The 27,431-nt window shown below is 46.6% G+C and overlaps 1 protein-coding gene across 3 annotated transcripts; it reads left to right on the plus strand.

The window, feature by feature from the left end:
• Positions 1-3,061: 3,061 nt before the first annotated feature.
• Positions 3,062-27,431, plus strand: PPRC1 (PPARG related coactivator 1). Of its 3 annotated transcripts, none has more exons than XM_073684942.1 (14): positions 3,062-3,232; positions 10,698-10,847; positions 11,095-11,247; positions 11,463-11,543; positions 11,744-14,429; positions 15,092-15,145; positions 15,645-15,702; positions 17,182-17,249; positions 18,211-19,012; positions 24,596-24,775; positions 24,883-24,940; positions 25,149-25,270; positions 26,195-26,346; positions 27,026-27,431. In XM_073684942.1, the coding sequence occupies exons 1-14, from the start codon at positions 3,152-3,154 to the stop codon at positions 27,127-27,129; spliced, it is 4,749 nt and encodes a 1,582-aa protein (XP_073541043.1). In that variant the 5' UTR covers positions 3,062-3,151; the 3' UTR covers positions 27,130-27,431. The 3 variants fall into 3 exon arrangements, with proteins under 3 accessions (XP_073541043.1, XP_073541044.1, XP_073541045.1); XM_073684943.1 differs by having other exon boundaries at positions 11,098-11,247; XM_073684944.1 differs by having other exon boundaries at positions 10,698-10,841; positions 11,098-11,247.

The raw sequence follows: 27,431 nt of genomic DNA on the forward strand, positions 1-27,431 counted from the left end.
TATAGCAGTCTCGGTGTCTCCTGTGTAATGTACACAGCATCCATACCACCTAAAATCACAGCCTCACTAAAGAGAAGCCGCACCAACCATCATGTTAGGAGGGTGTTTGATCCAATGTAGCAGGGTAATTTTTAAGCTGATAATTTCCTAAGGCCCCCGAGTGATGGTATAATTATTTAACTAGCCCCTGACAAAAAAAAGGTTCCCCAACCCTGCCTTAGCGTTTCTGCCTTTCATTCCACTTGTCCTTAGTTTGCATCTGGGCAGTGAAAAACTACAAAAAGATGAAAATTACTTAACCTGTTAAAGACCGGAGCCCGCTCCATACATGGTGGGTGACGGTTCTGTTATACAGCCAGCACCTTCCCCTAACAGGACTGTCCGGAGTGCGCTCTGATTGCTGCCGTTTAACCATATAGATGATGCTGTCAATCTCTTAACAGCGGCTTGTAAACGGTTGCTATATGGTGTTGTGGCCGAACAGCCTTCCCCTGCGGCACGGTCACAGGGTGCTGATTTTTGACAGCCCCTCCTGTCGCCGCCACGTTGGTACACCTATATAGGAGATGATTATTTTGACACTGTGCTGCGATAATGTGGAGCTGCAATTTATAGTACAAGAGATCAATGTCAAATGTAATAGAAAAAAAACGGTTTTTAAAGTTTTTTTTATTAAAATAAAGCTAAAAACTTGGAGCACTCTACAAAAAGCAAATATATATATAAAAAAAAAATAAACATGGAAATATACCATTAATAACCCCCCAAAAATATGGCTCCATCCACCAAAAAATAAAAAACACAGAAAATAGCAAGTCAACAAGAAATGGTATAGGGGGGTAAAAACAAAGTTATGACTCTCAGAAGAGGGAGTGGAGGGAAAAATACACTGGCCCCCAGAGAGCAGAGAGTGAGCCACTGATAACACCCAGTCATGAAAGGGTTACTAGCAAGCCCAGGACATTCCGGCAGTTGTCCCCTCCCTGCCCCAGTGCTCGGGCCCCCTGCCTCAGTCCAGCCTCGCCCCACCCCCCTCACTTCCTCCTCTGCACGACCACGTGGACCGCTCCAGTCCCGGGAAAAAAATACCTCTCTGCTCCCTGATTTCGCGCGAAAACAAGCGTCTGGGCGTGGTCTCCAGACATTGCAGCCAATCAGCGCGCGGAGGACTCTGCACGCAGCTCGGGTTTCGCGCCACATTAGTGACCTCACTGGGATGACTGTACACACAGGACAGAGAGATGCTCTGCAGAGCGGGGAGAGATGCTCTGCAGAGCAATAACATGACCCTCTGTAGCTGCTGCTCCCTTCAATGTTTTCTTGTTATTATTGATTACATGTGATAACTTTCTTCTACACAGTATGCAGGGATCTCAGCCCTGGCCGCAGAGCCTGGTGTGTGGTGTCACCTCCAGTTATATCTACAAGGGGTTTGAGATAATGGCGGTCACTTATGGGGGCACTGTAGGGGTCGCTCTTATGAGTGCATGATCGTTATGGGGGCGCTGCTGCAGTCGCTCGTATGGATGCACAGTCACTGTTATGGGGACATGGCGGTGGTCGTTCTCATGGCACGGGAGAGGTCACTCATGGGTGCACGGTAGTTATGGGGGCACTGTAGTGGTGGTCACTTGTGGGGGTACTCCTGTGGTCACTTGTGGGGGCACTGCGGTGGCGGTCACTTAGATGGGGGCACTGTGGCGGCCAGCAATTGTGGGGGCACTGTTGTATTCCTGTGGACACTTGGGGGGGGCACTGTGGTGGTACTCCCGTGGACACTGGTGGTGGGCAGTTGCGGGGGCACCGTGGTGGCAGCCACTTGTAGGGGCACCATGGCGGTGGGCACTTGTGGGGCTGTCATGGTGGTAGGCACTTGTGGGGGCACCGTGGCTGCGGGCACTTGGGGTGCCATGGTGATGGGCACTTGTGGGGGCACCGTGGCTGCGGGCACCTGCAGGGGCACTTGTGGGGGTGCCGTGATGACAGGCACTTGTGAAGGCAATGGCGGTGGGCACTTGTGGCGGTTACTTGTGGGGGCACCATGGTGGCGGGCACTTGTGGGGGTGCCATGGTGGTGGGCACTGGCATTGGGCACTTGTGGGGTCACTGTGGCTGCGGGCACCTGCAGGGGCACTTGGGGTGCCGTGATGACAGGCACTTGTGAAGGCAATGGCGGTGGGCACTTGTGGCGGTTACTTGTGGGGGCACCATGGTGGCGGGCACTTGTGGGGGTGCCATGGTGGTGGGCACTGGCATTGGGCACTTGTGGGGTCACCGTGGCTGCGGGCACCTGCAGGGGCACTTGTGGGGGTGCCGTGATGACAGGCACTTGTGAAGGCAATGGCGGTGGGCACTTGTGGCGGTTACTTGTGGGGGCACCATGGTGGCGGGCACTTGTGGGGGCGCTGTGTTGGCAGGCACTTGTGGGGGCGCCGTGTTGGTGGGCACTTGTGGGAGCACTGGCGGTGGGCTCTTGTGGGGGCGCTGTGTTGGTGGGCACTTGTGGGGGCGCCGTGTTGGCGGGCACTTGTGGGGGCGCCGTGTTGGCGGGCACTGTTTAGGTTGTTGTAGCTGTTCCCAGTACTTCCTCTCCACCATTCTAGGACTTATTATTGCACAGACGCTGCGCCTCCACCATGATAGAAACCAGGAGGGATTTGTGGACCTGTTCACACGTTTCGAAGTTTAATTCACTTCTTCCTCAGGAAATCCATACTGAGGTGAGGGGAGTTTTTTCCTGAGGAAGAAGTGAATTAAACTTCGAAACACATCAACTAAAACTGTACGTGTAATTAATTTTCTTAATGCGTCTCCAATAATCGCAGCGCGAACAAGTCCACAAATCCTTCCTGGTTTCTCTTCCTAGCATCTGAACACCATTGTTACACGCACAGCTCTCAGGTCAGCAGACTCTGCTCTTCTGGGCGGTTATCGGATAAGACCCTGTTGCGCTATTCTTTCTCCAGCCCATCTCCCTCCACCATCCTATGAGAAGATCTGCCACAACCAAGATGGCGGCGCTCCCCTCCCAGCCGCTCTGTTCCCGGCAGTGACTAACTCCTGGCTCCGCCCCCTCCCATGCGGCAAGGACCACGTGTTCCCGGGCGGCCGTGCTGTTGCTGCCGGCTGAGGATCGGAGCTGAGGGCCAAGATGGCGGCGCGGTGGGGAGCAGGAGACGGGACGTTAACCATCGGGGGAATGGAGCTCTTCACCGCCGCAGGATCTCTCCAGGTACAGTGCTGGGAAGGCGGCGTCCGGTCGAGCTGCTCCGGAGCCGGGGCGGCCGCTGTGAGAGGTGCGGGGCGCTGCAGGAGCCGCTGTGTGTGACACGTGGATGGGAGAGACGCGTGTGCCGGGCGGCGGGGGGCGCTGCTATCACCCGGCTTCTCCGTGTGTCTGCGGCCGGGAAAACACGTGGAGGCTGCGGAGACACGAGGAGAACAGCCGGGACCGGCACAGCTTGTACCGGCCCAATATACGGTCCGTGTAATGTCTGTAACACACGTGTAATGTCTGTGCCCCGCACGTGCACTGCTGTAATGTGTGTATAATACCCCACGTGTAATGTACGTATATCCCCTGCATCTATAACACCGTATATATATATCTGCCCCCTGCATCTAACACTGTATATATCTGCAACGCCGTATAGTATCTGCCCCCCCCGCGCACATCTGCAACGCCGTATAGTATCTGCCCCCTGCGCACATCTGTAACGCCGTATAGTATCTGCCCCCGCGCACATCTGTAACGCCGTATAGTATCTGCCCCCCGCGCACATCTGTAACGCCGTATAGTATCTGCCCCCCCGCGCACATCTGTAACGCCGTATAGTATCTGCCCCCCCGCGCACATCTGTAACGCCGTATAGTATCTGCCCCCGTGCACATCTGCAACGCCGTATAGTATCTGCCCCCCGCGCACATCTGCAACGCCGTATAGTATCTGCCCCCCGCGCACATCTGCAACGCCGTATAGTATCTGCCCCCCGCGCACATCTGCAACGCCGTATGTATCTGCCTCCCGCGCACATCTGTAACGGTGTATAGTATCTGCCCCCCCGCGCACATCTGCAACGCCGTATAGTATCTGCCCCCCCGCGCACATCTGCAACGCCGTATGTATCTGCCTCCCGCGCACATCTGTAACGGCGTATAGTATCTGCCCCCGCGCACATCTGTAACGGCGTATAGTATCTGCCCCCTGCATCTAACACTGTATATATCTGCCTCCCGCGCACATCTGTAACTCCTTATAGTATCTGCCCCTGCGCACATCTGTAACGCCGTATAGTATCTGCCCCCCGCACACATCTGTAACGGCGTATAGTATCTGCCCCCTGCATCTAACACTGTATATATATGCCCCCGCACACATCTGTAACGGCGTATAGTATCTGCCCCCGCGCACATCTGTAACGCCGTATAGTATCTGCCCCCGTGCACATCTGCAACGCCGTATAGTATCTGCCCCCCCCGCGCACATCTGCAACGCCGTATAGTATCTGCCCCCCCCGCGCACATCTGCAACGCCGTATAGTATCTGCCCCCCCCGTGCACATCTGCAACGCCGTATAGTATCTGCCCCCCCGCGCACATCTGCAACGCCGTATAGTATCTGCCCCCCGCGCACATTTGCAACGCCGTATGTATCTGCCTCCCGCGCACATCTGTAACGCCGTATAGTATCTGCAACGCCGTATAGTATCTGCCCCCCCGCGCACATCTGCAACGCCGTATGTATCTGCCTCCCGCGCACATCTGTAACGGCGTATAGTATCTGCCCCCGCGCACATCTGTAACGGCGTATAGTATCTGCCCCCTGCATCTAACACTGTATATATCTGCCTCCCGCGCACATCTGTAACTCCTTATAGTATCTGCCCCCGTGCACATCTGTAACGCCGTATAGTATCTGCCCCCCGCACACATCTGTAACGGCGTATAGTATCTGCCCCCTGCATCTAACACTGTATATATATGCCCCCGTGTACATCTGTAACGGCGTATAGTATCTGCCCCCGTGTACATCTGTAACGGCGTATAGTATCTGCCCCCGTGTACATCTGTAACGGCGTATAGTATCTACCCCCGTGTACATCTGTAACGGCGTATAGTATCTGCCCCCGTGTACATCTGTAACGCCGTATAGTATCTGCCCCCTGCATCTAACACTGTATATATATGCCCCCCGCACACATCTGCAACACCGTATAGTATCTGCCCCCCCGCACACATCTGTAACGGCGTATAGTATCTGCCCCCGTGTACATCTGTAACGCCGTATAGTATCTGCCCCCTGCATCTAACACTGTATATATATGCCCCCCGCACACATCTGCAACACCGTATAGTATCTGCCCCCCGCACACATCTGTAACGGCGTATAGTATCTGCCCCCGTGTACATCTGTAACGCCGTATAGTATCTGCCCCCTGCATCTAACACTGTATATATCTGCCCCCCGTGCACATCTGTAATGCTGCATTTTATCTCTGCCCCCCCCGTGCACATCTGTAACGCCATATAGTATCTGCCCCCCCTGCACATCTGTAATGCCGCATGATATCATTAGCGCAGTATATAATTTTATGCTATCTGTATCACCTTTCACAGTGTTAGATTGTTCCTACTGTGTCCATAATGCCTCATTAATAACCACCGGCTGCTGTAACCTGCCATCACCAGTCTGTAATATCTTATGATAACTTTCCCCTTTCTGTTAGTAATGGAATATTCCCCCTGATACCGGGGCGACTCCTGGACCGTAATACCTGACAGCGGGTAGTAACACATTGATTCTTTTACTAATAATATCGTCCTTTTTTTTCCTCCTCAAAGTCTGTAACATTTCATAATCTCTCCATCCGGTCATAGAACATTCCCACTATTAATATTGTGCACCAGTAATAACTACTGGCTGCTGTAACCTGCTATCACCAGCCTGTGATAACTATATCCCGATCTTAGTAATAGAATATTCCTCCTAATGATAGGACAACTCCGACACTGTAATACCTGATAAACGTCCTCTCCAATGTTCACTACCATGCCCTCCTTATAACGCCCTCCAGGCTCTGATGCCATATAACGGTGTTCTCCTAAAAGGCGTTACACCCATATTGTGCTGCTAATAATCTTCCCCTCCGCCATTTTATATATTGTAACGCCACATCCTCCCGCTCCTCTTACACCCACAAGTCCAACACTAAAAGCCCGGGCTATCACGCTACCACATAATGCCCTGTTATATTGCCCTAAGTCTGGAACTCCCCAGTCTGTAATTCTCTTATAACTTTATAACTAAATTTCTATTAATAACGCCGCCTCTAATCCTGCCCTAGTAATAACCTGCAGCTGCACCTCCCTCCTATCCCCCCCCCCCCCCCATCTATAATAATGTTATACTTATTAATAATTGTAAAGTGCCTCTAATACTGCAGGAGTAACACCCGCCGCCTCCTTTTCCAAGTCTATAAACATTTTAAAACATTTACTACTAATAACAGTGCCTCTAATCCTGCCCTAGTCATAACCTGCAGCTTCACCTCCTTCCTCCTCCCCTCATTCTATAATAGCTTTATCACCCATCCTATTACTTGTATATCTGTAGCAGTACTGGAGGGAGATGCGATTGGAGGAGGCAGAAAGATGCGCAATTATAGTACTCATCCTCAGCTGTGTAGGTGACCCCCCAGTGGTCTGGACTAGTGGACCGTTTCCATATTATCAGACCAGTGGTAATAATCCTACTATGGCCAGGGTCGACCACTTAATGCGGTTGTCAGGAGCCTTCTGTAGTCTGAACCCCAGAAATTAGACCATTGGAGTCTTTCTGGGAGATGCCCAGCCCTGGATGACTGCCGGAACTGGTCATGGCGGTCTGTCTGTGCCTGTATTTGAGAAAGGCTGTCGCAACTTGACGTGTCACGTTTATCCATCTTTTGGGGGGCGCTTTTTGCTATCTTTAGCGGTTTGTTAATTCTCCCCTGATGTCACTTCTTAGGCCACCCTGGTGCATTATATTAACATTTTCTACCTGTTGGAGGACTACAATTCCCAGTTTGCTGCCTGGCTTGCTAGGAGTTTGCAGTATTCCAATGTCTTGAGGACAAATAGTTCAGTGTTGCCTGTGTGTGTTATGGTGGGGCGCTCTGTAGTCTGGTGTCCTGCACTGATAATGGGGGCAGTTCTCTTTGTTGTCCTGTCCTCTGCAGCGGTGGTCGGGGTGCAGCTTTATATACACATGTATGGGAGGACTTGTGCAGGAGCGGCCAGCTCTTTCCATATGTTAGCATAGCAGACGCCGGGGTCCCACGTGTCTGGAGCGGGCGGCGTCCACTCCAGACTGCTGATGTGTGGATTTTTGCCTCCTGTGTCTGGTATTAGTGGTGTGGGGAGGACCCCGGCCATGTGCATACAGGTGCTGCGCATGGAGCTGCTCCCATGTTGACATGGAAGTTAATTAGTGACGTGCCAGAACTACCGGCAGGCCGGAGTTGTTTTTATTTTTGACAGTTTTTATTTAGCTTTTTTGCAGTAATGTAATTTTGTTTATTATTACATTTGGGGAGAGGAAATGCAAAATAAAAATATTTTTTGCATTTTTTCAAATGAGCAAGTTATGATTCATTCTGCAGGTCGATTAAAAAAATATGATGACACCTAATGAGTGCACTTTAAGGTTTTAGTACGTTTTTACCATATAGCGGGTTTTTACTGTGCAAAGGTAAATTTTGTGGTTTGTTGATACCATTTTGGAGTATCTATTGTTTGTTGGTTAATTTTAGAGTTGAGTTAAAAAAATATATTTGTACTGCGTGGTCCTGTGTCCAGTCATCTCCTACATGGCAGCCGGCATCTGCCGTTCACTAGGTCCCACAGAAGTGAAGTCCGCCCGGGTCTGGTTGCACAAAAACTGGGCTAGCAAATTGTTTTTTTTTTTGCGTGGGTGGAATGGAAATAAACAGAAGAGATGAGAGGTATCTCCAAAGCCGGCAGTGTAATATGGCATCACTTCCGCCGCTGATTTCGTAGTTACGCCCACTAGATAGTCATGACCAAAAAATGCCTGTTGCGGTGCATGGCAAAAATCTGCATCGAACCTAGCGCCACTACAGGAGACCTGAAGCATTACACGGTGCTGCCCCTTTAAGTTGAATTTCCCACACTTTGGCATTGTAGTAATTGTTTCCTGAGTCACTTTGTGTAATATTTTACTGCTTCCCATGAAACAATGAATCGCTGCCAGTGGAATGAATGAATCAGCGTCCCAGTCTTATGATATTATTTGTCAGGCTGTTTTTTTTTTTTTTTTTTTTACTACTTATTTAAACAGACTCTCCACTTTTGGGTTTAAGGCTTTGAAGTGTCACGTAGACTCCTGCTCCGAGTGCACCAGTTGTCGGTCGCTCGCATCTCAGGTTCAACAGCACTCTTGGTCCTGTTCTGGACAAATTACGTCGTTTCCTGCCTTTTTCTGTACATGGCCAGAGCAGTGAGTGGAGGGGGCTGGCTGCTCTTTTACAGTTAAATCAGCCACCTTCTCATGGATGACTGCCTAAAGAAAAGGGCTGGATGGGCTCGTAAAGTGACCCAGCCAGTTGCTTTCATTTCACAGCAATACTCATGTGCAATAGCTAAACCAGCCCCCTACTCCATTCTGGAGGATGTATTGCCAGAGAAGGGGGCTGGCTTGCCTATTGATATGATCCAGCCAGTTCCCATCACAGCAGTGCTGATTTTGAATAGCTAAGCCAGCCTGCATGGATGATGCATTCACAGAGAAGGGGGCTGGTTTGGCTATTGAGTTATTGAATTGAGCTCATGGGGGCGGTTTACCAAAACGGGTACAAAGGAAAAGTGCAGCCCTGATGATCCTACTCCTGTATCTCACATCGGCTTCCCATCAGACCTGTATTTCCTGTCTTGGTTTTTAAGGACGCCCTGAGTCTGGCTTGGTTAGAATTGCTCCTCGGGCTATATCTGGAGCGCGTCTGTGATGCCTGACATTCGTACTACAGGATTGCCTTCACTTTCTTTTCTTGTTGAGTTTGCGTAAAAATAACTTATTCTTCGCCCTAAAAACATTATCTGTGTCACTGAACTGATGACTGAAAATAATCAGGTAATTGTTTCAGGCCATATTTGGAGAGCAACCATCGTTTTAAAGTTTTTATTGTTTTTATATCAAAAGTGAAAATAAGAAATTTTGTAAAACTATCGGGGACATCCGCTTCTTTCTCCTCCTGGACTGATCATTCCCATTACTGAGATAGGAGATGACCGTTGGGGCTCAGAACATTCTATGGAGAACTTGCAGCGGAATGTCTGTGTTCCACTAGCTCCGCCTCCTCCTCCTTCATGGGGATTTAAAAGCACCAATAGCAATCTTTCTCTAGTGCGGGGTACCACAACTAGTTCCCACTTGCTTGTCGCAGTGTTACGATTATAAAGGAGAGGAATAAACATATGAATGAATAGATTTTAATAACATTTAATTATAATTAAAAGATACATTTAAATACTGACCAATAATAATTAACAAGACGACCGGATTGGATCAGCTCACATTCTGCTGGAGAGGCACAATATATGATCGAACCACAATTTGCCTGATGCAATGGCCTTATTACTGTGCACACTAATTTTAGGATTTGCTAGAGAGAATATAATATTAGATTTACCTTAGTTCTCTCTGCAGTGAGCCTGCCTATAACACCTTTGTATGCACTGTCTAGGTGTGTTTATCACATTGTGCTATTGTATAGGCTGAACACCTCACAAAAGGGATTAACAAACCTTTGTAAACTAGGTAATCTATTTAACACATCTTGTAAATTCAACAGTTGCAACATAGTAGCCAGTTTGCTAATTGGGTTGAGGAATACAATAGATCCAGCTGTATAAAATAACTAATACTACAAGGTCATGGATTAATTACTATAATATTAACAATTATTCCCATCAACAATTTTAAGGATTCGTATGTATACACAGTGCTAATCTAAAATATAATACTGTCTCTAATTACACAAGGTAAATTAAATCCCATTAGTAAATCAGAATTAATTGGGGGGCTTCGGTTTATTCTCTCCCTATCCCAATAATTATTATTTTTGGTCAGGTATCCAAGGGGTAATTTTTCTTTTTGGAGAGTGACATGCCAAGCCTGGCATTGGCTTGTCACTCTCCACACGGAGAAACGTTACCCCTTGGATTCTGGTCAGACGCCCCTCACCCAGCCAAACCAGATCTTACAATTTGCACTGATGAGGGGCAGCACCCCAAAACACTGTCTGTAAATTGAGATTTTGGTTGTGTTTTTCCGAAGTCATGTGACAAGGCTCGTTAAAGGGCCGATATTGACTTTTAGGATCGCTGTTTCCAATGGAAGGCACTATAGTTCAAGTTGTCTTCCTCTCCGAAGAGGCAATTTGCATGGTCAGGTATATAAATTTATATTTTAATATATTAAGTTATATTTTATTCACTCTATTCACAGGTCTATTCCTCTCTCGCCCCTTTACTCTATAATCAGTGACCTACGTATACTTACAGTGCAACGGTATACTGCAATATGAGAGCGGTTTATGACCCCCGCCACCTGTGTTTTGGCCAAAGTCGCCATATAGCCCCAGTTATATTCGAGCCTTCTTGCTCCTGGCGGTGTGTTTCAGGTATCCTTTGTTTTGCAGTGTCACAACCTGGAGGAAGACGAGACCTGCGATGGCCTCTCTGACCTCACGCTGTCATCCCTGGACGCAGGTGGAATCCTGGAAACGTTCCAAGGCTACATCGACAACTCGATCATTTCCATCATTGACGATCCTGCTGCACAGGCCGAGGTACGAGGCACAGGTGGTCTCATCTCACCGCAATGTATATCCGCCATGATACTAATACCTTTCTGGCAGGACCTCGCTTATCCTGCTCTTGTCATAACTCCGGAAAAAGTGTGTGTGCAGCACCCACATGAGCCATTGAACGCTGAGCTGCAATACCGCATTCAACCTTTGAACAGAAGTGGTGCCATAATCACGTTTTTTTGTTGTTTTTTTGCATCCTTATTAAAAATTTTTATTTTTTCCCCAGCAGAAAGGTCTTTATGACGATGAAAACGAATTGTCCCTTTTGACGGCTCTAACAGAAATCCTGGACAATGCAGATGATGAAAAAATGTCACCGTTTGACTCCATTCCAGATACAGAACTGCTGGTGTCACCGAAGGATCGAGAAGGCAGCGCGGTAAGTCCAGATGTAGACAGATTTGGGCTTGACCGGTGTCCTGACTTGGAATTCAACCCCAAGGCCACACAAGATGACTGGCAGGAGCTTATTTCTATTTTTCACCAGTGATATCACATGCATGCTCAGATAATTGGGCGTGCACGTTTATGGGGGGAATCTGCTGGAAATGCTGTTTTTTAGAAGTTCACATTTGTTTTCTTCTTTTGTTACAGAAGTTGTTTGCTTTGTCGCGTACACCCCCTGATCACGACATGTTCTCTCTGGATGGCCAGCGAAGAGCTACTCCCAGCAAAGTGAGTATAACAGCCATTTTTTTCAAGAGGTTGTGCAGCCCCTTCTCTGACGCAGCTGCCGGACACACGCTTGATACCCACAAGTCTTTCCATGCATAACGTGAAGGCGGAGGAGAAGGGGGCTGCACCTGAAGAGGTGCCGTTTCCTGGAGAAGTGTCCTAAGTTTTCTAGACTTCATGATTTTCATGCTTCGTTACAGATTTCTGGGCCAAACTGGGAACTATTTCCAGATGCAATCTGCTCCACACCAAAGAGACGCACCCGGCGTAAAAGCTTGATAGCATGCTTACCACGAAGGGCAGAAGCGGAGGAAACCCAACAAAGAAGTGACGGAGAGGATGAAGAATTGCTGTGTGTTATTGATAAAAGCCCCGGTGTACTAACACATGACAATAACTTGGACGTTAATGACGGGGATCCTGACCAGATCCTAATACACGGAACGCCTTGCATCATAAATACGGAGAAATTCGCCCTTAGCGAATTGGTTAAGTACATGCATCCTTATTGCCTACCTGCCATAACCATGTGCCTGGAGTCAGAAGATGACGAAAACCTAAAGGACGCAGTGTTTCTTGAGATTGTGTCCGAACAAGGGGAATGTATAAAAGTCCCGGTAGTGGTGGAGCCGCCGGCAGACATTTTATGTCCGGAGTCTTCAGATGAAATGACTGGAATGGATGTTGAGATGGAAAATCTACCTAACCACCTTTCCTCGTCGGAGAAGGTCGCCCCGGAGTTAGAAGTGCATGATTACATAAAAAAAGCGGATGGGGTCCATGAAGAACTGACGGAGTCTGTCACAGTTGTGCCTAAATTACAAGATTCACCCCCTCAACATCCACCGACTAACATAATTGTTAAGTCTCCGGATGATGACGACTCCCGTAACTCAGAGGAAGTGGTTCCAGACTGTAAAAATAATAGTGAACCCGATATCGCTGCACCAATAGTTTCTCATGAAAAGCTGCCACAGAAGGTGAAGAGATCTGGCAGAGCTAAGAAGCCCTCTAAATCAAAGTCGAAAAGTAAAGCGAAGATTGGCGCTGAAGACAAATCTCCAGATGCACCAGAACCGATACCAGTGCAAAGCGTCGCCCAACCACCCACGATCCGTCCAACCAACCCTTCTCTTCAGGAATCTGACTTTTTGGTTAAGACATTGGACCAGGTTAAAAAGGAGTCTCAGATGGAGCTCCGCTCCTCCAAGACCGGCCGTGCCAAGGCGAGAACTCGTGCAAGCATGGACACTTCCAACACCGAGAGAAAAGTGGCAATCGTGAAAATAAAGACTGTTTCTATGGAAAGCGAACGAGCAAAGAGTGCAATAGATGTTGGCAAAGATTTGGAGCAAAACCCAAAAGTTGAGAATCCTGTTTCTGCTGAGACGTTAGAACCTGCCACCAAGGCTGAAGTTTTACAGTCTGATAATGAAAACATCAAAGACATTCTGGTCCCTTCAGACGTTTGCAATGGAGAAGAATCGGGAGCCTCAAAGGTTGAAGACGTGCAAGATGGTGACTCCTTGCAGATGAAGGAAGCAAAGCCCAAGTCGCTCAGTTTAAGTGAATATAGGAAACGACTTCAGCACCGTCAGCCTAAACCTGCCCGAGAAAATGAAAACCTGTCATGTAGCAAATGGCCAACCGTCCCTGAGACCCCGACAGAGTTGGCAGAATTACCTTGCTTAATTGTACCCGGGCAATCAATGAAACCATCAGTAGAAGAAAAAGCATGTCCACCAAAAAAGGCTAGCAATTCTGGACGGGAAATTCCAGTAAGTTCAGCGCCGGTTCCTGCACCAATAACTAATCAAGAAGTCCACCACCTAAATGAGAACCTACGTCCAGCTGGCACAGTTGTTGCTCCACCTGCAATAACTCCCCAGCCTAATGTGCCACCTCAATTTTATCCACCTGTGTGGCCTACTGTCGCTCCACATCCTTCTTTTTACCCTGGCATGCCACCCTTGGCAGCAGTTCCTCATTATCCAAATAGTATGCCAGCAGTCCTGCCTGTACAACCACCACCTGTCATGAGTTGGCCTCCGTTTCCACCTCCACCTATTGCAGTGCCACCAGTACATCCTACTGGTTGGGTACCAGGGCCACCAACACCCTATTGGCCTAATGTACAAATGGCTCAAGGGATGCCTGAAATTCAGTCCCTTCATAACTCTTCTGAAAAGTCTGTTCCCTTTGCTGCATCCAATCTCCATGTGCTACCAGTTCAAGAAGGAAGGAAGGAAAGCGTAGTCCCAGCTGTAGAGCGCAGACCCCAGGCTTATAGGATACCAGCGATGAAGCCGGAGAATAGTGTAGGGCCAAAAGAGCCCAAAAATGATGTAACATCTAAATGTCTAAAGTCTAATTCGTCCTCTCTGTCAATGAAAGCTGCTAAGAAATCCCAAAATGCGCCCGTCCCAGAACCCAAGAAGGAAAATATTCTGATTCCAGATATGAAATCTGCAAACCAAATGGTTTTTAAAATAATGGAAATTTTGAAGAAAGCCCAAAAATTAGGTTTCCAAATAAAGCCGGCCTCCAAAGCCACCATTGAAAGTGCGCAACCAGGAATTCCGGTGCCACCGTCTGTATTGGGCTCGAAACCAGCACAGCCGGGTCAGACTGTTCCTACAAATATAAAGATGCTGGTAGGAAGCATATTACCTACACAAGAAACCCCAGCTATGGTACCAGATGTTTCTTCAAAGGCCGAGAAGACAATTGAGAAGTTTCCAGCCCAAGAAGTGGCAGAAGATAAAGTGGCTGCAGAGCCTGTCGTCCTCCCTCGTGCTGAACCCATCGGTACATCAGAGGAAAGCTTCCAGACTACAGCCGACTCTGACCCCAAGGAGTCCGAGAAAAGCTTTGCTTGTGAATCGGGTAAGAAGTGAGGGTGCATTGTCCCTTTTTAAGGCAGTGAATTGCTGCAATCGCAATAAAAGCCTGAAATGTAGTGTTTTAAAGAAATGGGCCAATCGATTCCTAGGACCCGGGTCCAGCGACCATGTTGGTTGTTTGTAGCTGCTGGATAGGAGCCCTGTGAACAGTCTCCTACCTACCAGAATCCTCTGCGCCATCGTTGTGATGCGTGCAAGACATTATTGCAGGCCTACTACGGTGATCAGAAAAGGCGCCAAGAACGTCAGCAGGTTCACAGGGCTTTTGTCCCGCGGCCGTGGACTGTCAATGTGATCCGTGTCCTGCTTATTGATTGGCTCATCTGTTTTATAACCCCTCCCCTGAGGAGCGCATATGACCAGTGGTCTTGAGTTTTGCAGTTTTATGGTTTTTTTTTGCCAAGTTCTATCACTGGCATGGAGGAATCGTGCGTGCTACTGGGTGATACAATCTGTGGGTTTCTATAGTTTATATTTTAAAGGGGTTTCTGGGAACAGAATATTCTTAGAATAAGTCACCAATATCCAATCAGTCGAGGTTTGACTTGTCATTAGTAAAGAGGGGAGGAAAAGTCGTGTGGGAGGAACAGAACATATCTAAGGCTGCGATGTATTGATGTGAGTTGACTTTCTTATTCCTTCCAGGTATTGAAGCGACGGATCTCACCAGCTTGCTGGAGCAGTTTGAGAAGTCTGAAGGTAAGCAGGGTTCCATATTTTTTACTTTTTAACCATTGATTGTTCCCTGCCTCTGACACACAGGAGCTGTGCCGTCCCTTTGTCTCGGGGAGAGCGTGCTTAGTCTGCAGCAGCTCCTTTTATTGGGGTTGGCTTGCTCTGCAGTAAATACTTAATGGGATCGGGTTGTAAAATGGAGACATGCCCAAACAATGACAACCTAGCCCTAGTCTGTGGCGCACAAGTGGAAACCATCCCATTTCAGTATTTGACTTTTCTTTTTGTATTTGTGTTGAATCGTCTTCTGATTTTAATCGAAAAATGCAAAATCCTAGTTTCACCGCTGCAGGGTTAGTGCATTAGAATAGGTCATGGCAGCGATGATGATCGGCACAATGCCAGCTCTCCAGGCTTTAGTTTTTATATCTTGTCCTCCGTTCCTTTCTTGTTTTGTACATGACCTGTCGATCTCCCCTCACGTCCTGATTACAAAAAGCTTAACACATTTGGTTCTTTGCAGCTAAAGAGGAGGAACGGCTCCCTCAGAGTCCTGATAAATTGGCTGTAGGAAACTCCGGGTAAGTAAAAGAGTTACCCTACAGCTACACCCTGCTGCCTGCGGCAGAACATGCAGACGCACCTGCATGAGTATATGATCCTATGGATGAAATATGAAACGTTTCTAGACTTTGTCGCTCCTTTTACTGCTGTTTGTCCTATTCACGTGAATCTGATGAGCAGCACATCCCTTCATAATCACAGCCCGTTCGTACAGAAGATAAACCAAGCAAATCCCAAAGAACTTTTCTTGTCGGCAGGCAATTTTCATTTTTGCTCTTTTGATTTCCCCCTCCACCCCCTCCCCCCCCCCCCCCCCCAAAAAAGCTCCCAAGTGGGTTGAAATGGTGATAGTGAGGAAAAAAAAACTCGATTTGTTGGAGATTTTTTTTCTTTACGGCATTCATTGCCTAGTAAAAAAAAAAAATGACCTTGCCACATTATTCTGCAGGCCAGTACAATTATTAGAAATCTAAACTTTGGTATTTCTTAAAATCAGTAAAACAAAAAAGAAAAAAACACTTAACTTTTTTTTTATTTTTCTGTGACAAACACCAGTGTCAATCGCAAAAATTTAAATGCCGCTGTCAGGGGTTGATGGTTGTATCTAAAAAGGCAGCGATCGGAGCTAATAAGGCAGCGATCTGAGCCAATTTTCAAGGGCAATTTCGGTACCCCAGACTTTTACACTGGGAGGTGAGTGGCGCTGACTATGTTGCCGGGAAGTGTGCACGGTCAGCAGGTATCTGCCGAAATTACTCGCCTCTCCGTGTGGACGTGAGCTGTGCTGTAATAACCCTTTTAAGCTCTGCATAGCACTAACTGAATAGTCTAAAACTGGCCATACACCTTGCCTGTGGGCTCGCTGCGCATTTCACGTGCACAAAACAAAAGAAGTCGGCTCAGTGGCGAGAGGAATAATCCTCTGCCAGGCATCTATGGTTTATCACTAGTGATGAGTGAGTGTCCTCGTTTAACCCTTTAACCGAGCATGCTCGGGTGCTTATGGAGTACCTTCGGCGTGCTCTTTTATTATGTTCGAGTCCCTGCATCTGCGTTATTTACGGCTGTTAGACAGCCTCAACACATGCAGGGATTGCCTGCTTGATGGGGAATCCCACATGTGTTTACAGCTGTAAATCATGCAGACGCAGGGACTCGAACATAATATACGAGCACGCCGGAGATAATCGGTAAACACCCGAGCATGCTTGGTTAAAGGGTTAAACGAGCGAGGCTCGCTCATCACCATTTATCAACCTTAAGAACAAAGGATCAGACATATCCTAATCCAGCAGCCTGATCCTTCATTGACCCCTGGCATCTTGCAAGAGCTGGGGCGCCCCCATGTACTATAGATGGGTGTCTGAAAATTGCAGGTTTGTGCTACATTCATTTACGACGGTCTGAAGCCTCACACTTTGGTTCGAGGCTCGTTGTTAGGAGGTTTTTTTGGGTAGTGATAATTGTCATTGTGATAAGTTTTGTTTCTTTGACAGGCTGGGGAAAACATTGGAGAAGAAGATTCATGAGAAACAGTTGGCACCGGAGTTGGTGAACACAGCTGGTGAGTAGCCGCTATCAGACATATAGACCGCCTTCAGTAAATACATGAATGATGCTAAGCAGAGGTAATAATGTAACTTTGCTGATAGTTCTCTTCACTCAAACTGTTAAATCCTACAATTGTGACTGCCTGCAGCCACCAGCTGCTGTATCTCACTGCATACTTATCTGTTCAGCCACCATTAGCTCACTGCATACATTAGCTCACTGCATACAGATGTATACAGCCACCACTAGGGGGAGCTCACTGCATACAGATGTATACAGCCACCACTAGGGGGAGCTCACTGCATACAAATGTATACAGCCACCACTAGGGGGAGCTCACTGCATACAGATGTATACAGCCACCACTAGGGGGAGCTCAATGCATACAGATGTATACAGCCACCACTAGGGGGAGCTCAATGCATACAGATGTATACAGCCACCACTAAGGGGGGGGGGTCTCACTGCATATAGATGTATACAGCCACCACTAGGGGGAGCTCACTGCATACAGATGTATACAGCCACCACTAGGGGGAGCTCACTGCATACAGATGTATACAGCCACCACTAGGGGGAGCTCACTGCATACAGATGTATACAGCCACCACTAGGGGGAGCTCACTGCATACAGATGTATACAGCCACCACTAGGGGGAGCTCACTGCATACAGATGTATACAGCCACCACTAGGGGGAGCTCAATGCATACAGATGTATACAGCCACCACTAGGGGGGGGGGCTCACTGCATACAAGTTTAAACAGAAAACCCATAGCCACCTGTATTGCCATGATGCTCATGCTGCTGAAGTTCAGTGCATTATGGGAGTTTCGACGATACTCCGCTGTATAGCTAAGCTGTGAAATGTCAGACACGACAACTTGTTTTCAGTAAGTTTTGCATTCGTATACATTGTCTCTAGGATGGTGTAACAGATTGTAAAAAAACAAAACTTTTTTTTTGTATTGAAGGTCTTACCCCTCCTGCAACTCCACCGCATCAGCTCTGGAAGTCTGTGGTTACTAGGCCTGTTACTGGCAAGTCCAGGTCTTTGCATGGCCAGGAGAAGACCTGTTCACCTCTGAAAACGGCAAAACTCATCGAGCCAAAGCCATTGCCACAAAGCCTCCTGAAAAGTCGCAGTGTTGTCTCTTCACCCACTGTTTCCGTGCCTCCTGTCCATGTGGCCTCTGGTGACCACGATTACTGCATCTTGTCGAGCCAGCAGGCAGAGAACAAGGCCACCCCTGCTCCGTCACCTGCCTCTTGTGAAGAAGGCTCTCGCTGGAATGTCAAGCACCATCCAAATATCACCATAAAGCCCATAGTGCAATTCAACAAACAGCAGCAGCTCAAAGCTTTCCCAAAGCCGCCTGCGCCAAGTGCACCTTCAGCAGTCGCCAACCAAAGCACCACCTGTGGCCCCGTCATACCAATTGCACCTTGTGAAAGCATACGAAAAGCTAGCACAGACCCCCTGGACCACAGGACTAATGTCATGGCCGAATCGGCTGTTGTCAGTGCACCAGCTTCAGTATTAATGTCTCCGGACTCCTCGCCTTGTCGTAGTGAAAACGGAGAGAGTAGAACTGATGTGAAAAGAGGAGACGCCTCGTCACGGAGGGCTCTGCGCTGCTATAGGAAATACAAGGGTTCCCCAAGTCCCAAAAAATCCTGGAGAGACAGGACTAGCGGTAGTGGCTCAGGCTCAAGATCCTCCTCCTCCTCGTCAAGGTCTCGGTCGGGGTCGCCTGCATCAAAGAGGAGAAGAACGTAAGTTTCTGTTCTAGGGGCTTTTATTTATTTATTTTTTTTACACTAGCTTGTATTGACTTAAAAACAACACTTTTTTTTTCAAAGGATTTTCATTAAGAATTTTCACGCATTGGCTGCTACATCCTCTATGTATCACTGTACATAGCAGACTGCAAATTTGTCAAAGGTGTGATTCTGATGGCAGGGACTGCCTAACTCTTACCTTGCTTCTCCGGAGATATCTTAGCTCATTTATGACCACATCAAAGTTCAACTTGTAACCGGTCATAAATCGGCTTAGATGATGGTTCAGGGGAAGAGACCTAAGAGTCACAGATGTTGGTGCCAAAAGACTGTTGCCCGGGAATCACAAGAACTGCCTCTTAACTGACGGCTTCCGTGCTTCTTCTTTTGATTAGCTGGCCTATTGTAACATCACTTGCGTCACACCAGGCTAGCTAATCGAAAGAAGAGTCTCGGATGCCTTCGGGTAAAGAGTTAGTGGCCGATGGATCAGGATGTGCAAATCGATTCTGGGTAACATGTCACAGATTGTCAGAAGAGCTCGCACTCGTATTATGTACAGTGACACACAGAGGCTGTACACATCAAAGTGGCCAACAGACTTACTTTCAGGAGACCCCGTCCTGCTCTCATGGAGCACATCTTTCAAAAGAAAAGTTCTCTAGCAGTAAAACAATAAAGGTTTCCATTCACTGACTGCAAGCGGAGATCTGGAAATGGGATAGATGAGCTTGATATGGGAAGACCCTTTTAATGTGTAGGCGTCAGTATGTGGACACTCGTGGCTGTGTGTCTGTGCATCATACATTGATTTATCTCTTTTTATGTGACTTTAGTTTGGAGGGAGCACAATTTACCACTTTAGTGCAGCAGGTTTTTCTTTTTTTTTTTGTCGTTGAGATACAAGTCGAATGTTTTGACATTATATCTGCCTGATGATCACATTAAAGCCGCGTGTGCAGCAGAGGTGTCAAAACATAGCGTGACGCCCCGGATAAGTGCTGACTGCGCGGGTTAATTGTTCATTCGCTTTGCAAGTCTGTACAGACCGGGGAAGATCGAGGTCTCGTTGAGAGACCAGTTCGGTTGTGTTAACAAAGTGTCGGGTTTTTCGGTTTTTAGAGTGTCCACACTGGAGAATTCACCACAGAATTTTTTTTATTTTAATCTGGATTTCCAAGTGAAAAGTTAAGTGGATGTGACTTTTATCAAAGCTCATTCACACAGTGTAGATTGTAAAAAGGCAGCAATTAATCAATTTTTGATGCATTTTTTTTACCACGGTCCTTCTGCGTGGCTGCACTAGGTGCACTGATATCCGAGAGAATTGTCAGGGCGTAAATCATGTATCTCCTCCACCCAACCACATGCAAAACTTGAACAGGATGTAGAGTAGCAAAATGAGAGCGGATTTTACAGAAGAAATTGACTGCCACTACTTTCACTCTTAAGCTTGGTGTTAAGTGCGTCATTATCGCCGTGTAGCTACATCATAGAATGTTAGAGTTGGAAGGGACCTCCAGGGTCCTCTGTCCAACCCCCTGCTCAATGCAGGATTCACTAAACCATCTCATACAGATGTCTGTCCAGCCTCTGTATGAAGACTTCCATTGAATGAGAACTCACCACCTCTCGTGGCCGCGTGTTCCACTCATTGTCAAGTTTTCTTCTAATATCTTCTCCCTTTCAGTTTCATCCCATTGCTTCTCGTGTTTGTGTTTCCATGTGCAAATGAGAATAAGGATGATCCCTCTACACTGTGACATCCCTTCAGATATTTGTAGACAGCTATTAAGTCTCCTTTTAGCCTTCTTTTTTGCAAGCTAAACATTCCCAGATCCTCTAACCGTTGCTCATAGGACATTGTTTGTAGACCGCTCACCTTCCTTGTTGCTCTTCTCTGAACTTGCTCCAGTTTTTCAATAGCTTTTTTAAAATGTTCCCAGAACTGGACACAGTATTCCAGATGAGGTCTGACCAAGGAGGAGAAAAGGGGGGATAATGACTTCACGTGATCTAGACTGTATGCTTCTCTTAATACATCCCAGGACTGTGTTTGCCTTTTTTGCTGCTGCATCACACTGTTGACTCCTGTGCAGTCTGTGATCTATTAGTATACCAAAGTGTTTTTCACACGTGCTGTTGCTTAGTTCTACTCCTCCCATTCTGTAGATGTAATTTTCCTTTTTCTTGACCAGATATAGAATCTTGCATTTCTCCCTGTTAAATACCATTCTATTAGTCGCTGCCCATTGTTCAAGCTTATCTAGATCCTTCTGAATCCTTTCTCTGGCTTCTCAAGTGTTAGCTATCCCTCCTAGTTTTGCATAGTCTGCAAATGTGATTAGTTTATCTTCAGTTCCCTTATCTAGATCATTTATAAAAATGTTGAACAATACTGGGGCCAGGACAGAGCCTTGTGGTACCCCCACTAGAAATGCTCTTCCAATAGGATGTGCTATTGTTTATTACCACTCTTTGAGTACAATCACTAATCATGAAAGGTGCCGTTACCTGATGTGTATAGGGGTCCTCAATGCTGCTCTGATCTGAGGAACAAGTGTTCAGTTTCCCTGCAGCGCCCCCAGAGGAGTAATGTAGCATTACACCATTCCTTTTTGAAAACTTTAGTCTGTGTAGTAAGAAGACAGGTCCTCCAGAGAAGCTGTTTCCATATTTTAAGAATTTTGCACATGTGATTTAATGAGAATATTCCCAATTTTTTCTTTTCTTTAACACTTTTTGTTTTTTTTTTTTTTTTTTTTAAATTTTACTTTTTTTATTTTTTTTTATTAACCCCTTTCCAATGTGGTCAGTAATAGTACGCACCACGTCGGAAAGGCCGGATCAGCGGAGGCTCCGGCGCTGAGCCCGCACTGAACCGGGCACTTATCAGCTGATTATTACAGCTGACATGTGCCCGCAACAGCCACGGGTGGAATCGCGATCCACCCGCAGCTGTTAACATGTTAAATGCCGCTGCCTTTGCCCCGCCCTTCAGTGACCCCCGTCACATGATCGTGTGTCACTGATGGGTGAGCATGGCAACCCGGGGTCTGCAGCTGACCCCTGTGGTTGTCATGTAAAGATTGCTATGAGCGCCACCCAGTGGTCTGTGCTCATAGCACAGGAGCATTTCTCCTGCATACAGGCGATCTGCTCATTGCCTGTATGCAGTAGAAACGATCAGGAAACTTCAGCTTCTAGTCTCCTATGGAGACTATTGAAGCAAGCAGAAAGTGTTAAAAAAATATATATATTTATATTTATTTTTTAAGATTTTTATTTTTAAAAACAAGTTTAATTCACCCCCCCTTTTGCCCCATTCAAAATAAAATAATAAAAAAAACCACATTCACATTTGGTATCGCTGCGTTCAGAATCGCCCGATCTATCAAAATAAAAAAAGAATTAATCTGATAGGTAAACGGCGTAGCGATAGAAAAAATTCCAAATGCCAGAATTACTTTTGTTTTTGGTCGCTGCAACATTGCAGTAAAATGCAATAACGGGCGATCAAAACATCGGATTTATCCCAAAATGGTATTAATAAAAACATCACCTCGACGCACAAAAAGTAAGACCTCACCCGGCCCAAGATCACGAAAAATGGAGACGCTACGGGTCTCAAAAAAAAAAAAAAAAAAAGCTGCATTTTTCAGCAAACTTTGGATTTTTTTTTCTCCACTTAAATAAAAAAGAACCTATAGATGTTTGGTATCTACGAACTCGTAATGACCTGGAGAATAATAATTGCTGGTCAGTTTTAGCATTCAGTGAACGTGGTAAAAAAAAACAAAAGCAAAAAATACTGTGGAATTGCATTTTTTTTTGCAATTTCACCGCACTTGGAATTTTTTTCCCATTTTCCAGCACACGATATGGTAAAACCAGTGATGGCGTTTAAAAGTAAAACTCGTCCCGCAAAAAATAAGCCCTCACACGGCCATATTGAATGAAAAAATAAAAAAGTTCTGGCTCTGGGAAGAAAAGAAGCAAAAAACAAAAATTGCTCCGGTCATGAAGGGGTTAAGGGTTTGTTTCTTCCTAAAATGAGCAAATTGGCAGTCAAGCATTTAGTTTTTGGCCTTTTGGGGTTTGTTTTTTTTTTGTTTTGTTTTTCCTTTTTTCTGTATATTTTTTTTACATTGTTTTTTTTCCCCACATTGAAATGTATATTTAAGAAGTTTTCTAATTTCAGAAAACACCCCAGAATTTTTTTTCTCTCCCAGGTCCAGTGCTTAGTCTCCACCGCTGCTCCTGGTGTCACGTAATGTCAACATCGTTGCAGCCAATCAGTGAGCTCGGCTTGGGCAAAGCCGCTGAGTTCAGTGATTGGCTGCAGACAATAACAGACATCCTGGAGCAGCAGCGGGAGACTCTGCGCTTGACCCAACTAAAGTGAGTAAATTTTTTTTTTTTTTTTAAACCAATCGCAGCCCAAAAAATTTAAAGGGGTTGTCTGCTACTCATGACAACCCCTTTTCAACCTGTATATATTCCCCTTTAAAAATAGCAACACTTATACTTGCCTCTGTCACAGACACCGGTCCAGCAGTGTCGGGATGGTCTCCCAGCGATCGTGTAAAGCGAACCCTGCGGCTGCTACTCTTCCCGCCTTTGGAGCGTATCGTATAGTGCTAAGCAAGTCAGATCCCTCTAGATTCCTGGCATTGGCTTTGACGTTAGATGTCTTGTGCTTCTACAGTCATGAGACCAGAAAGAAGTGCGAAGAGAGGAGTTATTCCAGATATTACAGGCTGTGTCCTACTTCACAAACTTTTTTTTTTTTTTCCCTCCCAATGAATAAAAAAATAAAAAATTAATCATTCAGTTTCCTATAGTTTTGTCTACAGCTCCCTAACATTCTACATCTCCATGGTAACCGACTACAAACGAACCGACCGTAGTCTGATCCGGCAGTCATCCTCTCTTCTATATATCCCGCTCTTCTAGATAATCTACAAAATTACATTACCATAAAGTAGAGGACAAATGGAAAGAGACGTGACTGCGAGGTCAGACTACACAGGGTCTTCTTACCTGTAGTCTGTTATCATGGAGACCACAATCTACATTGGAGCTGTAGACACAACTGCAGGACGTTGTTTTACTTTGTGCCTATTTGAAAGTTGCTAAATTATTAATTTTAGCGATGTTGGGCCAGGAACATAAGACTTAGCTTTTGGGCATTGCCAATGGGCCTGCTAGGAGTACAGCGCTCAGCTTTTCCTGGGGAACTTGTTACCAGTGAATGGAGCGGCGGTGGCATGCATGTGGGATCACCACTCCATTCCGACAGGCCAGGGGTGGCTCCTTTCTTGTGGTCACTCGGAGTCCCAGAGTTCAAACCTTCACCAATCCCGTTGTATATGGAGGTTTTATCAGTCATTGTAATCCGGCCTCTGATAAGGAAACTGCTGAAAACTCTTAATGAAACGATAGAAAGTAAGAGTCTAAAATCTCTCCAGTGTAATATTGTCGCAGGATGTATACACCCGGTTATACCATGACTGCCATGGTCAGTCTCCTCTATATTGCACGTGGGTTCATGTTGTGTTTTTTCCCTTTTCTTAGCTCAAGATACAGATCCAGAAGCAGGCACAGGTCTCGCTCCTCCTCCAGATCTAGTTATGGCACCAGCGGCTCCTCTAGATCTTCGTCATGTTCATCCCGGTCGTGCACTCCTTCTTCCAGTCAATCCCGCTCACGATCCCCATCGCCCTACGGGCGGAGAGGTCGGAGCCGAAGTCGGAGGTGAGTGTGTATGCTGCATGAGTTATCGGCACAGTTTGGTAGTACATGTTGCTATGGGCTGTAGTTTTTTTCTTTGCCATTTTTTAATGTGAAGTCTTGTTTGACAGGTGCGAATCCAGAGAAAGTTATAACAGGAGGAAGATGTTTCACAAAGAGCGAGCCATTGTAAGTACTTCCAGCCAGCGCCTTTTGCACTGTCGCCCTTCCCACCGCCTCTGGCGTCGCCCTTCCCACCGCCTCTGGCGTCGCCCTTCCCACCGCCTCTGGCGTCGCCCTTCCCACCGCCTCTGGCTGCCCCATGTTGGCGCTGTATATGATTTTAGCTGTCGTCGTGCATTACCTGCTGTTAATATGATTGCACCTGACTTTTCAGGAGGAGCGAAGGGTCGTGTACATAGGCAAAATCAACAGTCTCATGACCAGATCGGAGCTGAGTCGCCGCTTCTCCATTTTCGGGGAGATAGAGGAGTGCACCATCCACTTCAGAGAGGAGGGGTAAGTGTTGAGTATGAAGCCTGTGGGGAAGCGGGAAAGTATAAGAACCTGTCGCCTCTTAATGACTGGCAGTACAGCTTTTCATGTGGATCTTTAAGAGGCAATATGTCGTGTTTCCATGTCAATTCCTGGAATCTGATAAGACTGGATTTTTAACATTTCACTGACATCCATCGTATGGCACAAATCTACTGCAGATTCATTATCTGTGCTAGGATTTGTGCACATGACATCTTTTAGATGCACCGTTTTTACTATAGGAAGATTAATCAGGAAAATGCCGGCGGTGTAGAACATGGCGGCTTCCAAAGAAGTGATAAAAGACAGATCATGTGCACCGCAAGTGGTTTTGACATCGCTGTGCATATGTATGTACTACTTGCTGTTTTTTCAAGCCCTTTTTCAGTTGGGTTTCAGGAGGAATCCACCTGAGAAAGAAGTCCTTGTGAAATTACTCTTACACAGCTGGATTCTGCTTCCAGCAGCAGCGACCAGAGGAAAGCTGGTTAATCTGACTTTGCTGCATGGCGATGAAGTAGTGAAGATGGCGGAAGATTGGCAGGAGCTCAGCCACCGTAAAGGACAAGCCCATGGGCTGGTCCCTTGTGATGGTTGAGCTTGTGCCGATTTTCTAGTCTATCAGGATGCACACAAGCTCCCAGCCATTTCCATGTAGGTTACTCCGGTTATGTCTTCTGTGCTGATAGCTGAGGGTTTCAGCAGCTTGAATTGATGACTGGTTTATCCAGTCGGGACAACCACTCTGTTAACCATGTAAGGCCCGACTTCCAGGCTCTACGGAAGGTGCAAACTAAACAAGAAATTGTGCACTTATCCAAAAGCCACACAACGCTGTGAGTGACATTGCTCCTCCTTTGCTCTGGTTACCTCTGTATTAATGTGCATTCTTCTTTTCTCCCCCAGTGATAACTACGGCTTTGTGACGTACCGCTGTACTAGGGAAGCCTTTGCTGCTATTGAAAATGGCCACAAACTGCGCCTTCCAGACGAGTTGCCTTTCGATCTCTGCTTTGGAGGCAGAAGACAATTTTGTAAAAGTAATTATGCCGATCTCGGTATGTACCTTTTGTGCAAGTCGTGGGACATCAGCACAAACCCTAGCAATGTCTACACACAGGCTGCGTTTTTTGCTCCTCAGCTCATCTGCACTTGGGGCTTGACAAGATTTGTGCACATTCGTATTCGCATGTGTATCAGGCATGGCATTCCCGTTTCCAAAATTGATCCTGTCTCCACTGGATAGGGGATAATTGTTCCCCCATAGTCGGCAGCAATTGCAATCTTGCAGCCAGGGAAGAGCAGGTGACATAAGTCCTCCATCTGCTGGTCAAAAAGTTATCAACTATCCAGTGCATAGATAATTTTTGGGACACGAGAAGCCTTTTAAGCCTCAGTTCAGCCAGTAGCAGGTGCTAAGGGGCTCCTAAGCTGGGGAGAGGGTGTCTGTTCCAGATGGCACCTCCTGTGCCCGTTGTCCACGCTTGATGTGTACATATGACAGAAGTTTGGAGCCCTTTCCATCCCCAGTGGATGTCAGCTAATTTACACAGCAGACCCTCTCCGATATCGGAGCTAGCTCTAGTTGCAGCAGCTTAACCAAGATGCTGTGATGATCGGCAACCTCAGCATTTTTAGTGATTAGAAGGTGTTTCCTCAATTTGGGTCCCGTGATACAATCTCAGAAACCCGATGGGTCGTTATTAATTATCATCATATTTTTTTTTTTTTTACCAGATTCGAACCGTGACGACTTTGATCCGGCGCCGGTTAGAAGCAAATTTGAAGCTTTAGATTTCGATACTTTATTAAAACAAGCGCAAAAGAATCACCGGAGGTAACGCCACGCCCGGAACATCAGTACGGAAGAATCATGTATAACGAAGTTACCTCAAACACTGGAGAGAAGGCCATTCACTAAATACAAGCATGAGACTCCCAACATCTGGGGTGGGAGACAAGTGCTGGATTATTTTTCATTTTTAATTAAATTAAAAAAAAATAATCATAAAAAAAGGTTTAAAGACGTATAATTTTTTTTTAAGAATTGATCTTTTTTTTTCTAACCTATTTAATGGGCGCTTAGTGTGCACTGCCCAGATCTGATGAGAAATCACTATGCAGATCGGTAATAAATCTATAA

The sequence above is a fragment of the Phyllobates terribilis genome, unplaced genomic scaffold (assembly GCF_046119375.1).
Source record: "Phyllobates terribilis strain yellow unplaced genomic scaffold, ASM4611937v1 Scaffold_5__5_contigs__length_657084704, whole genome shotgun sequence".
Taxonomy (NCBI): Eukaryota; Metazoa; Chordata; class Amphibia; order Anura; family Dendrobatidae; genus Phyllobates; species Phyllobates terribilis.

Excerpts from the sequence above, each read along its gene's own strand:
- PPRC1 (XM_073684942.1), top strand. The coding sequence starts at position 3,152 with ATGGCGGCGCGGTGGGGAGCAGGAGACGGGACGTTAACCATCGGGGGA. Across the intron at positions 14,430-15,091 it reads AAGCTTTGCTTGTGAATCGG|GTATTGAAGCGACGGATCTC; the intron begins GTAAGAAGTGAG and ends TATTCCTTCCAG. Across the intron at positions 24,776-24,882 it reads GGTCGGAGCCGAAGTCGGAG|GTGCGAATCCAGAGAAAGTT; the intron begins GTGAGTGTGTAT and ends CTTGTTTGACAG.